A 13,221-nucleotide genomic window follows, 5' to 3' on the forward strand; every position below is an offset into this window, starting at 1 on the left:
AAACATCAATTTGACTTTAGTTCAGTATCATGTGGGAAAAAAAGCATGCTTGCTATTTTGAGAGTTTCTTCAAGGAAGTGTTTTTCAGTTTTACCTTGATGTCCGATCTTTCGTCCTCCTCCTCTTCCAGGAGGTCGCTGTGTTCTGTGCGCGATGTCCCGGGAGACTCGCTGCTGTTTGGAGCCTGAGGGAAGACCAAGAATTATTAGGATGAACAAGACCTTACTAGAATAAGAACAAAAGAAAGCCTGAACATTATGTTATAATAGTACTGATTTCTCTCTCACAGTCCATGGAGATGTTTGACATACAGAGAAGCTGAACTAAATAGACCTACCATGGGTTCTTTGACATCTTCCTCGTCGTCGTTGCCGCGTGTAGCATTGTGATCACTGTGAACAATCTGAACTCTGATGTCACTCTTGGAAAGACGAGTGCATCTTTTGCCTATGGGAAATGAGAACAGATTCACTCAACATTGCCAGGAAGATTTGTAAATCCAATTTACACGAAGCTTTCTATTCAAACTCAAGGTGAAACGGCACAAAATTGAACATAATCTTTTCAATTTTCAGCTCGCAGGCACTTTATTATGTTCGATTTGAAGAATTGGCTGTTGACCCTCCTGCCCATACTAACCGTTGAGCTCACCTTTGCCTGTGTGCCTGCAGCAGAGGGAGACCAGAGTGATGACACAGATGAGCAGGACACAGCCGCCACCTACTGCCCCACCTACAATTATCAACATCGGCAGTGCTTCTGCAAGAACAATGGTAACAGAAGAAATGCGTGGCAAAGAGGGTGAGGGTCGATGGTTTGTCAAGAGATGGGGAAGGGATGAAATGAGAGACAGCAGAACATAAGTGTCTAAGAAAGTGCATATTGGAGCAAATGAAAGAAACACAAGAGATTCTGTTCTCTTTTTTTTTCTTGCCTAGCTAATCTGAAAAACGCTCTAGTGCCCATAAATTGATCTGCAGTAAGCCCTGATCTTCTCACAGTGACTGTAACATATGCTCATGTGGGCAATCCAGCATCTCACAGCCTGGCTATTGTCTCTAATCTCTCTGAAAGAAGGGTAACAAGGCCTGACATGCAATGAAGCAATAGACAGTAATCTAATTAGAGATTCCAGGAGATAGCGCTGCCCATTTCTCTGGAGACCCTGCTCTGCTACGTTGATGTAAATTACTGGCGAGGACCTCATTTTTGGTGTCTACTGCAACAAAGGTTTCCCCTAGCATCAGTGGAGTCGTACCACCGCTGTTTAATTTTAAAACCACTTAAGGGGCCTGCAGCCTGAGATGCTGAGCTTGGCTATAAGACATTGATAGAGACTATGATCCCAGCTGCAAACACATGTGGCTTCCTCTAATTGACTTTTGTCCCTAATCAATATCTATGTTATGGGGCAAACATATTCATTAAAGAAGCCATCTGCTGATTAAATCATATCGATTAGAAGAGCATAATTAAGATAAGCACGAGACGGGGGCACTACTTTTACCCAATCTTCACAGCAAGAACCGAGACTATCGCTATAACTCCTGTGCAGGAGTATTACTCTTGCCCGTGTGTACCTTGCTCCTTCAGCGTGACCAGGGCAGTGCCTGTGCCGAAGCGGTTCCAAGCAGTGCAGTTGTAGCGCAGCTGGAAATCTTGTGAAAGAGTCTCAGATAGCACCAGAGACGACACGACTCCGTGGTCACTGGTTACTGTCTGCACTGAGTAACGACCGGAGGAGCCGGAGGACAGGCTCATGTCCCCAAAGGTCCACACCTGTGGAGAAGAGTGAGAGAATAGACAACAGGGGGTAAGTCATTGTTCTATAAAGAATCCTTCACCTGTGAGCAAAGCAGAAGCCGGCACGGCTGTTTATCCTTAGATCCCTGCCTGCTGCTGTGTGAACGCTGGCTCTCTCTCTCTTGTGCTTTTTCCCTGCTGACCTCTGAGGTGCTCGGTGTCTGACACAACTCACGGACTCATGTTTAAGCTGCCTCCCACGTTTGCCCTGCAGGTGAAGCCTAAGGAGGGTTAGGTAGCTACACTGGGAAATAAGGCTACTTTTTGCCGTGTCTAGCACAGGGCCAGCAGGGCACCTGTCTCTCACTTCTCCTCGCACCCTAATTATCCTCTCTCAGCCCAGCGTACATTCCGCAGTTCAACAGGGTCAGACGACTGATGCCTCTTGGGCCGCTAATTGAATGTGGTCTGGCTGAAACCTGCAGGAAGCCATTCTTTCGGCAGCTCCGATAACTCCACAATCATTCCGGTCAGTGTCTGTGTATATGTTTTGTTTTAGCAAGCGAGGTGGAGATGTGCTGGTGCAAAGGTGTAGAGGTGAGGTTAGGGGTAAAGCTCATGTTAGTGATGCTGCTTATGTGGGCGGGGTAAGGAAGGGGGAGTATGTACAAACTGAGTGTGTAAGCTAATAAGCATTAGTGAATGACAACACACAACACAAATAAGAGGATCACTTACAATCTTATCAGGTGGGGGGCTGCTTCCCACCCGGCACTCCAGCTTGCCCTTGGAGTGTTTGACAGCGTGCTGTGTGGCCTCTGCTGTGATGATAGGTGGACCTGTGGGCAGATGAAAGAAAGTGAAGGAAATAAAGAGAGTTTTAAAAAAGACGTACAAGTGCAAGCATACAAAAAAACTAGACAGTAAAGTGGTGTTAGAAATAGAAATATATATCTATAGATGAATAACTAAGTAACCATTTCCTATATCAGGCCCATCCATTGGCACAAAGGATAAATCTGGTATGTATTAATCTGATGACTTTTCTGTAATCTTTGCTCTTTTTGTGAAATGTTTCATGAGAAAACTCTGCTTTGGTGTTTGAAACTATTGAAAATTCTAAAAAAAAAAAAAATGTTTTAACTAAACAAGTAACTAGACACAGCAGTTGTCAACTGAATGAGTAAAAAGAAAAAATATATATAGGTCTTTAAAGTAATGAGGAGTAAATTTAACATAAAAAAACATATACTTAAGCGATTTATTATTTTCTTTTGTTCTTTAAGAAACTTCTTACCATTTACAGTTAGAGTGACATCTCTTTCTGCAACTCCAATACGGGGTACAATGGCCTTGCAGGTGTATGTGCCAGCATCCTCCTGAGTAACAGCCTTCAGCTGCAAGGTGTTACCATTACTGAGCACCTAGTGAGAAATCCAGGGAGACAAGTGAGAAGTATGTTAGAGACAGAAAGAGACAGAAAGAACAAGGTGGTGAGCAGAAGAGGCAGGCGAAAGCAAAGTGGGACCTTTATCAGTGGCCCACTCACCGTGCAGGCAGCACAGAGGTGGGCTGACCATTGTAACAAATGCTGGTGGTTTGAGTTTAATTTCATTGTGAAGAGCTTTAATCACAGCATTAAGCACTCCAGCCACTGCTGAGTGACCGTGCTGCTGTGGAGATTGTTGCAATTAAACAGTGGGGACAGAACGAAGCATGTGTGAGTGGGCCCTAGCCTTTGGAGCTGCTACACTCACTCACTCCTTAGCTCATTGATCCTGTCATTCCATCAAGCTGTGATTAATCCATTTACCCCCGCTCCATCCTCCTCCCTCCCTCCCTCCCTCCATCTTCACATCTCCCTCTCACTCTACATTTTTTTTAATTTCACCACGCTTATGGAGTAACCCAATTAATCTATTACTCATGGCTGTGTGAGGGACAGTGGCAGTGGGTGGATTAGAAAAAATGTCTGCACCATTCCCTGAGTGTGGCTGAAAGCATTCTCTCTTTAAGATGACAGCATTGCTTATGCCATCCCACAGCATTCTTGACCGGGGGTGCTTTTTCCAGCATAGCTTCAGAAATTACATTAGTTGCCAAGAGAGATCTCCTATGGGATGCCCCCACTAATGGTGTGCACGCTAGAACACTTTTACCAGCATGATGTAACGTGAAGGTGGAAGTGTCCCATTTGTTCCACCTGCAAAATTGACTTTAAGGAGATAGATACGCAAGCGTAGCTGGGCCTTTGTGCTGTCGAGAGGCGGGAGATGCTGCTCTAAAAGTTACAAGTACAAGTAGTGATTCTCCCCTTGAATGAGTGATTGATTGACCGATTGATTAAGTCGGGATTGTGACAGGGTGTCGTGTGCTCTGATGGTGCTCTATGAATCTGTCATAGGACAGGCAGTTTTCTGCCAGAGGCTTTAGCCCTCAGGGAGAGTGGTTAGAGGAGGTGTTGAAGTTTCTGCCTGAAAAAAGGAAGTGTGGGAAAAAGTGTGAGGGATTCATGCCTCAAGGCCATGTGTGAATGTTTCTCTCCGGAGGAATGGTGCTGAGGTGTGGTGCTGAAGCTTTAGCATCAAGAAAATATGCTGGTGACTGGCTTTTTTTTTGTTGTTGTTGTTGCCTTACCACACTGGAGCCTTGCTTGGTCCAAGCCAGGGTCAGAGGAGGGTTTCCAGTCCACGCACAAGTGAATGCTGCATCCATGCCTGTATCCACTGTCATGGGCTTCGGCTCCGACAGCAGTCTGGGGCCAACTAGAAGGGAAGCAATGCAGGCGGCCAGTTAGAATCAGTAAGAGACTTTTTTAAAAAGCTGCTCTACCTTCAATATCTGAAAACACAAACCACACCACGTACAGTGTTTGCCTTCAGTTAAACTTACACTGGACATCAACCAGAGTGCTGACATTGGTGCTGCCCACAGAGTTGGACACCTCACAGGAGACGGGGTCTGTGAAGTAGGAGTAGTCCACTGTCACCTCAAGGCTATCCCCATTTGCTTCGGAGATGGGGACTCCTCCTTTCGACCACCTGGAACAAATGAATGATCACAGCTCCATTAGTTCTGGTAAGGAACGGTGCGATGCGTATCAAAGTGGCTGTTAGCCGATTTGTGGCTTGTGCCAATCAAACAGCCCATTTAATCCACGGAGTCTACTTGGCATCTTTTTGTCTCAGTTTATAACATTTTTGCAGCTTATAAAATTCATTTTATTAGGCTTTTATGTCTCAGTGCAACGCAGAGGTTTAGAGTGGACACAGAAAAGACAGATACCTGTATCCAGTGATTTCAGGATTGGCTGAGGCAGAGCAGATGAAGAGAACCTTGGCTCCCTCTGTTACAGTCTGAGGCTGGACTGACAGAGTCACTGAAGGGGGGTCTGTGAGAAGCAGAAACATTCATGTCACTGGCATGCATGACTTTGCAAAAGCATTCATTCGTCTCTACAGAACACTGGTGACTGCATGCTGCACGTTGATAATTTCAGAGTGTTTGTAGGCAGGTGGATGCTGGACTCACGCTGGACATTGATAGTGACTGATGTCTGTCGTCCAGCAGGGGCAGCTGGGTTAAGAACCCTGCAGGTGTAGGTGCGTCCGGAGTCACTGTCCTCTGGAATGATTGGAAGCATACTGACAGCTGTTTCCCTCTTCCTATCCTCCATTAGGGACTATGAAGAAGGACAAAAATGAAGAGGTGAGTAAAACCCAGCTCAGCGTCACACAACAAAGTTGCATGTCATTAGCGACTTCACCATTTACACACTGCCAGTCTTATTTAATTTTTTTTCCATGCGTGAAGCATTAAAAATTGCCATCCAGTTCCTTGGCATGGCACTTAAATCATATATTTTATGATGCAGCAGGGGATATTGTGCTGTTCCCACATTTCTGAGAGTGTTCCCAGTCAGCGCTCCTTGTTTGTCATCATCTTTTAAATCTATTTACTGCTCACAGAAATCAATACGCCTAAGTGAGGAAAGGTGTAGATTCTGAGGATATGGCTCACTGCTCTCTCACTTTCTTCCTCTCTTCCTCATACATAAGAAAAAAACAACAAAAAAAAGAAAGTGAAAGCTGAGCTGCCTGCGTGTCCTTTTTTTTTGGTTGGTGACAGCGAGGGAGGGGTGTCACACATCATTGGAAAAGAGCAGGGGCGAGCCGAACCTTTTCCCTGGACAGCCAGATCAATGGAACAGGTCTTCCATTTTCTAAGCCAGACACACAAAAAGCATTTTTATGCTAGATCAAATCACATCCCTCCCTGTCGCCAGCCCTCACTTGGACAGAGCACAGCCTACCCCCAGTTTCACTCCTAAACGTTGGAAATTCTCTTGTTCTTTCTTTTTTTTTATTTTCACAAAGCTATTAACAACACTTTGCTCTGTCTTCACTCCCCTCCACCCCTTTCTATTCCTCTCCTCCACATTCCTCACATCTCATCTCATCTCCTCTCTCTCCCCCTGTAGCCCGCTTCCTTCCCTCCTCACTGTGGGCTCTCGCCTCCTTAAATGTGGCGTTTAGCATCGTTTAGCGTGGTCAGAGAGCATGAAAAATGTGACACTTTCCCAGCCGCGGCTGGCTTACGCTCTGGCGCATCCCCATTGTGTTTTTACAATTGTTGTGGGTGATTTCTTCTTTGCAGAAACTCTACTGTATGAAACACTCATGCCTGTCTGAGCTTTGGCATGCTCCAGTTATGTTGTAGTGTGGCTGCATTAGTGAGCAAGAAAAGGGGAGGGAGTAGAGAGTGTAGAGGGCTGAGGTGGTGTGGGGTGAGGTGGTGTGGGGAGGGGAGAGAAGCTAGGGTGGAAGGGGTGGGGTGGGTAGGGGGGGGGGGTCAGGAATGAGTGGATGCGGAAGGGGGACTGCAGAGAGTAAGCGAACAAATCTTGTGAGGAAAGGGTGGCGATGGAAAAAGAAAGTGTGAGATACCGTGAAAGATAGATGGAGAAAAAAGCATCCAAACAGAAATGAGGAAAAAGATAGTATTATACCCCGAGAGAAAATATTTCTGTTTTTGAATAGCTTTGCATTTATTTCTGCCCGCTGTTACAGTTTGTAATATTGTGTAGGTGTGTGGTGATTGAATGATAATGCAAAACACGGATCTGTTCTCACTGTACCTTGGAATAAATTGCAGTTTCCATGACTTCTCCATCTCTGTACCAGGTGATTTCAGCAGCAGGTTTGGCTCCCGAGGCTCTGCAGGTGAGGTTGTGCGGTGTGTGGGCCTTGAGACGTACAACGGGGCCGCCTTCCACCACAGGGTCAGAGGGAGGAACTGTAAGGCAGAAACAAACATACAGCTCAAAACAAAAAGACTCACTGCAGCTCCAGGCGAGCGCAGAACCGCAAAGACGCATTACTGATATTGAGCTTGCTGTTGCTCTTAGCCCATCGTCAATATATAACAATACCTTCTTATTGCCAAGTGTCTATTTAACAAGGTGTAGTTTCAGACAGGAGAAAAGGCCGAGAGCTGTTGTCATTTGGTGAAAGAAAAAAAAAAAAAGCACACACACACACTCAAACTTATTTATTTCCTTTCTTGGGGCTAGCATTATTGCTCTATTTGCTCTTACTGTTGCAGAGTGATGTTTCAACTGAATTGCTTATTTGTTCATTTATTTGCATGGTTTCGCACGCACCACTGTCAAGCCAAGCGTGCCACCCCTGATGAAGGCGTCTATCTCCCCAACCAATAAGGGAAGGCGTAAACATGGGGTTTGTGCTGGCCTTTCTTGCACCCTCTACCGAACCAATTTCACTGTGTGTATCTGAATTGTCAGAGGTCCTTCCGCTGCCGCGGCACGGACACTAATGGAATCCGAGTGCTAGGTGATTTTAATTTCCATGCCGATTCCCCTGACTGCACTCCCACCGTTGACTCCTTTGACTGTGCAGGATTGCTTTGGTCTCATCTGGCCACATTGATTTACGCACACACAGACACACACATACACTCACAAGTTAGGCGCACGCTCCCACCTCATGTCCACACAAAAACATGAGCAATGCATCTGATTTCATTTATGTGTTTATGAAATGCACATAATGTTCATGAAGCACCAGCCACGGTGTCGGCATTGGTCTTTCGAGAGTGCATTTAATGTTGAAGAGGCAGTTTTATCAAGTTTTCATGACTGCCTCCACACACACTCTCTGGATGTGTGTGGGCATGTGGCGGCCGCACTGCTTCGTGCTACGCTGCGCAGCTTTTGACGGTGACACGAGACAGATAAAGGTGGGCAGATGAGCTCGGGTGAGTCCTCAGATTCTGTTCATTTAGCTGAAATGTTTCTACCTACCACTCAATTTGCCCTCCCATTGTTGCGCTATCTGCACCACTTGTCACTCTGCCTCAGTGACTTTGAACAGACACCTCCACGCAACGGATGGATTCAGTGACAGCAGGGTCTTTGTGGAGAAATGTTCACATAAGCTGCAGCAACAGATCTCTATAATTGTTCCCTTTGAGTTTTCCTTTCTTGATGAAAAATGCTTGCCTTGCAGGTCCATTTATGGGCAATTGACAGGGCTAATTTATAGAGTGATATTCCTTTTCATGCCACCAGATGCCAGCAGTACTATGTCAACTCCAATTCCCAAAAGATCCGGCCCCCCTCCCCCTCCTCCCCGTACTCCCCCATCCCTACCCCACTCCGCTCCACCTCACCCCACCTCTGAAGGTCTGTGTGAAGAAGTAGATCACTCACATCACGTTAATGTAAAAACCGCCGTGCGGTTGACAAATGTTGTGGCTCACTGTAAAATGTGCTAACTATGCAGACTTTCAAGCGACTACGCAAGTCATTTGTGACTGCAGCAATCACATTACCCTAGACGTCGAGAGTCTTGATTATCGCGACTAAGAGTGCTGGTGTTTCTTTTTTTTCTTCTTCTTCTTCTCATGGTTGAGTCTTATTTGGTTTGAATTATGCTTTCAAGGCATGTTTTCCACTTGGAAACTGTACAGATAACGTTATCTATAAGCGCTGATTGAAAAAAAAAAAAAAACCCAAACAAACTATGAAGTTTAAGACATTTAATGTTGTGTTTTGAAGGTGATTCATTTCAGGGGATGAACATGTATTATTAGGGTAGTTGTCTGCAAGCTTTTATGCTCTGCGATGAAGACACTCCCCTGATTTTTCCCATGCACTGCCAGCCTGCAGGCCTTGGCACAAGGGCCGACTGTGAGGATCATGCGTGAGCTGTGTATCTTACCTAGTACAGTGAGCTTGGCACGGTGGGAGCGAAGCGCTGCCTGTGTAGCCTGACACTCATACACCGCGTCATCCGCCAACTCTGCTGAATCGATCTGCAAGCTGTGCTCGCCTGATAGCGGGTCGCCCATTAAGGAATAGCGTGTCCAGCCTGCATGAAGCCAGCACAGAGAATAGAGTCAGAGACAAACAAACCAACCAACAACAAACACATAATGAAAGGACTATAAAATGAACAGACTTGTGTCCCGAACAAAGCCAAAAGAAACGTGGCAAGGCTCTTTAAGACACAAATGAAAGCAAGCAGCACCTCACAGGGCCAGGCATTGAGCCGTTGTGTTAGCAGAGCAGCGTGAGCCTAGAGATGCAACACGTGAGAAGGCTGCTGCATGGGAAGACTGTCCTTTAAATACAGGCACAATGAAGATGGGGTGGCTAAGGTCAAGAGGAAGCTTCTTCGCCTTTATACTAGTCAGCCACACATTTAAATGTCAATGTGTGGCAAAAGCCAATTGATTATCCACCTTCTTACAAGAGTTAAAATGCTAAACAACAAATTAAAGTTTGGTGTGTGCAGCAGTAGCTGACCTGTCTGCAGTACATTGTTCACTCACCATTCATTTGTGTAAAACCCCAAAGGTTGACAGAGAGCGACTTGATTTCTAATGAGGCCTGGCATTAATTGCAGCAGGACAGACAGAGACAGAGAGAGCACTAAACACAGAGAGGGCAGGAGAAGAAAAAGGAGGGAGCTGGAGAGAAGAAGTCAGTGATAATACCTGGTAGATCTCTCTCTCCTCCCAGTGCCAGGCCATCTTTGGTCCACTGTACCATTCCACGGTAACCCACGATGACACAAGGCAAGGTCACCGACTGACCGGATACAACCACCTGGTCCTGGGGCTGCTGGGAGAAGTAGGCTGCTTGGGTGGCTGCTGGAAGAAAAAATAAAAAGGAGACAACGTGAACAACTAAAATCTTTAAATTGACCTTTTCCTTGATGGCAAACTGCAAATTCATACCGAGAGTCACAATATGGCTATAAAATCTCGATGTATTAAATTCAGAAAATGTGATCACAGTAGATTTCTGCAGTGCCAGCAGAGACGCATGATGAGGAAAGTGAAACCTTCTCTGTAAGGGCTTTGACGAAATAATGCAACTATTTAAAAAAAGCAGACTGACACGAACTGCTCAGCTTACTCTCCTGTTACCACAGCACTTGGTGGGAGAAATGGACATGCGTGAAAATATTATTTGTTCCCCCACTACAAATGCATCTTCTAAGAGGAAGAGTCAGCTGTTACTCATAACTTATTTAACTCTTTCCCAAGACCATATGGTTACATGCTCACTGACATGAAGCAAACACGCTTGTGGAGAGAAAACGCAGCCACTCCTTCAATGTGCTTTTTGTAAAAATGGATGTTAAACAATCAAAACTCCATTAAAGTTCCCTGGGGACCCGCTCATTCGAGCTTGCTGAAAGTCAGCGGAGACAACTGCCGCCACCGCTGTCGCCGTTTCGCTGCTGTGTTTAAGTCAAAGTCTCCCCGGATTGGCTGGCTTGCCTTCACACGCATGCAGAAACACAGCGTGAATACGGATTCGCAGCTCCTACAGTTTGTGCCACTATGCTTAAGATTGTGTATTACAAACCCCACTGGCAGGGGGGGAAGACGGCAGCACTCCAGAGGGAACTAATTCGTAAGGGAAGGCAGGAGGTGAGAGGGAGAAAGGCAGTTGGTTGGTTATCTAAGTAGGATGTCTGTGTGAGCTGGGAAGAGGACTTAAAAAAACCTTCCCTCATTCTCCTCTCTTTGTTGCTCGGTGGAGAATGGAAGGGAAGGGGGACAGTGGAAGATAAAGAGGGTTCTATTCAGGCAGTGCTAAGCCCCCACTCCCCCCACCCCGAACTGCTTCTCTTGGTGGGAACGCTTAAACAGACAGGATCCCCCCTCCCTCCCAACATGAAGAAAGCCACTGAAAGGAGGGCAACATACGGTGGCCAGAGACACGCTATTGTCCTCTTGTCCCTCTCTTTTAATAGGCCTCTTCATTTCTAATCAATCCTGCTAAATGCAAGTTTAATAGCTTTTCAATAGCAGCTTTTCCCCCCAGAGGGTAGCTGGGATTTTCTCTACCCCCCCCCCCCATCCTCCCCTTCTTTTACCCTCCATTCTTTTCTTTTCTGAAGGGGTGGTGTGTTGAGGGGCTTCCGTGGTTGTTGGCACTGTTTATCCTGCACTCAATTAACCACTTCATCTCAGGACTGCACCCTACCCTTCGCCTCCCTCACCCCTTTGCACCCTCCTGCCTCTGTCATCCAACAGCACGATTAAAGCCGCCAAACAGTGAGCTCATCAGGAACATGAGCGCTCAACACTTTAGACCGTTGTGGCTCTCGACAACTGCCTCGAAACCCATTTTCACATGCTCCCATTGTCTGTTACTCTCCATCTGGGCCAAACGAGGTGTTAATAGATCGAGTCGAGATGTAAAAAAAGAAGAAAAAAGAAAGATCAGAGAACAATGCATGTCGGCTCTCCAGTATTGTCTCCCTGTACATCATTTTTATGAAAGAGCTTTAAAAGCCGATTGAGCTGTGGGTGCAAACAGGTAGACTGCTGTATGTGTGGCACGCACTGGGGATCAAAAGAGGCCAATTTGAGAGCGTCAATAAGAAGTGAAACGTCTTCGAGTGAAGGCCATTAGGCATTTACCGAAGGCTGGCATTTTCCAGTCATACCTTCAAAAAAATGCTGTTTTAACAGTCTGCCCGCCTGTCCCTTATATTCTGCCGTTATGAGCTATTGAGCGTTTTCATTTTCCTCCCATTGCAAAGCGAGTTGGGGGATTTTCCTCTTTGTACTTGCAACAGTACAAACATTGATTGTAATTAAGTATCTTGCCCAGAGTATCTAAATGTTTACAATGGGTAATAGTTCACTGCATTGGTTGATTGTTTAGATGGATTACATGCATTGAATTGCTTCTCTTTACCTCGCCCACGTACAATTTCTCATGCTCACAAATGGCAATTAACACCATACGCACACACACTCACGCATATGCAGCCGTACAAATATAGAGTACGGAGCATGTGCTGTAGAGAATGTCTTCACGCCATATGAGTGATTCATTGCTCTCCAGATCCCTTATTGAAAATGCTCAACAGAACATCTCGACTGGCTAATGACTCATGCCAGATTCCTTTAATTCCTCCTTGCTGAATTAGACAATTCTTTGACGGTGTATTAGCAGCTTAATTACATGAATACATTTCTGACGGGGAGAGAGGGAGGAACGGAACCAGACAAAGAAGTAGTGGAGGAGAAGCAGTCAGAAGAAGTAGGGAGCTGTGGGTGTGAGGAGGCTTGTTCTTGGTGTGCTGCAGTGTCACATACACACATGCGTGTACACAAACGAAAACACACAAATAGTTTTCGGTGATTTTCAGCAGACTAAAAATGGGGAGCTCGTCTATTGGCTGCAGTTGAATCACATTCGCAAAGAAAGACTTGAATCCCCTTGAAATTCCAGCATTTCTGCAGAGGATGTGAGTTTATTTATCGCGTTGTCTCGATTGCTACACAGGTAAATATGTGCAGAGTAGATTAGTTATACAACACGTTGCGTGCTTAAATGTTACACTGACACCAAAAATGCAATATTCGCTCTTTCTCACCTTGCTGTGCGTATATGTATGCGCGTGACTGCTTTTCCGTCCCCTAGTAACAAGGTCAAAAACACATTTGGCCAGATACATTTTAATCCGGATTTCTCAAAATGGAATATCATTTCACACCGCTGGATGCACATGGGGCTAAGTTTATGTGTGTCTGTGTGTGCGTGCATTTCTGCCTGACGCTGAGTGTGTGTTTGCCTATCTGAAAATGGGCTATGTATGTTTATGTCTGCCGTTTCATCTCAGTGTGTGAATGAGTGTGGAGGTTGGGGCTGCGTTAATAGGGTAAGCATCTTGTCAGGCACTGGAGGGCACATTTAGCAGTTACTTTGACACAGTGACTTTGCTGTTTCTGTCACATGGTTGGTGTTAAGTGCAAAACAGCCTCCCCGACTTGGGCGAAACCTATTAAAGAGCTTTGCGTTGACCCTGGAACTGCTTGCTCTCTCTCTCCTTCATCTGAACTGATAGGGGATGCGCTCGCATCAGGAAGGATCAGGAAGGGATGGACAGATGTCGGCAATGATCCGTCCTCCACTGGACATCTGCC

At 45.8% G+C, this 13,221-nt stretch overlaps 1 protein-coding gene across 3 annotated transcripts in view; it reads right to left on the minus strand.

Annotated features, from left to right (window-relative positions):
- The window catches only part of kirrel3l (kirre like nephrin family adhesion molecule 3, like), a 35,214-nt gene that overhangs the window by 3,806 nt on the left and 18,187 nt on the right, over positions 1-13,221 (minus strand). The window contains exons 2-14 of one of the 3 annotated variants that reach the window (XM_040029498.1): positions 9,763-9,918; positions 8,985-9,134; positions 6,881-7,038; positions 5,275-5,425; positions 5,029-5,134; positions 4,636-4,784; positions 4,381-4,508; positions 3,041-3,167; positions 2,482-2,582; positions 1,581-1,779; positions 640-759; positions 338-447; positions 95-184 (exon numbers count right to left, since the gene is read on the minus strand). In XM_040029498.1, the coding sequence (XP_039885432.1) occupies positions 95-184; positions 338-447; positions 640-759; positions 1,581-1,779; positions 2,482-2,582; positions 3,041-3,167; positions 4,381-4,508; positions 4,636-4,784; positions 5,029-5,134; positions 5,275-5,425; positions 6,881-7,038; positions 8,985-9,134; positions 9,763-9,918 (1,745 nt within the window). Of the gene's footprint in view, positions 1-94; positions 185-337; positions 448-639; positions 760-1,580; positions 1,780-2,481; positions 2,583-3,040; positions 3,168-4,380; positions 4,509-4,635; positions 4,785-5,028; positions 5,135-5,274; positions 5,426-6,880; positions 7,039-8,984; positions 9,135-9,293; positions 9,559-9,762; positions 9,919-13,221 lie in introns of those variants that run through there. The other 2 variants (XM_040029499.1, XM_040029500.1) reach the window with 2 other exon arrangements.

This window comes from Simochromis diagramma, unplaced genomic scaffold (genome assembly GCF_900408965.1).
Source record: "Simochromis diagramma unplaced genomic scaffold, fSimDia1.1 OVJJ01000361.1, whole genome shotgun sequence".
Classification (NCBI taxonomy): domain Eukaryota; kingdom Metazoa; phylum Chordata; class Actinopteri; order Cichliformes; family Cichlidae; genus Simochromis; species Simochromis diagramma.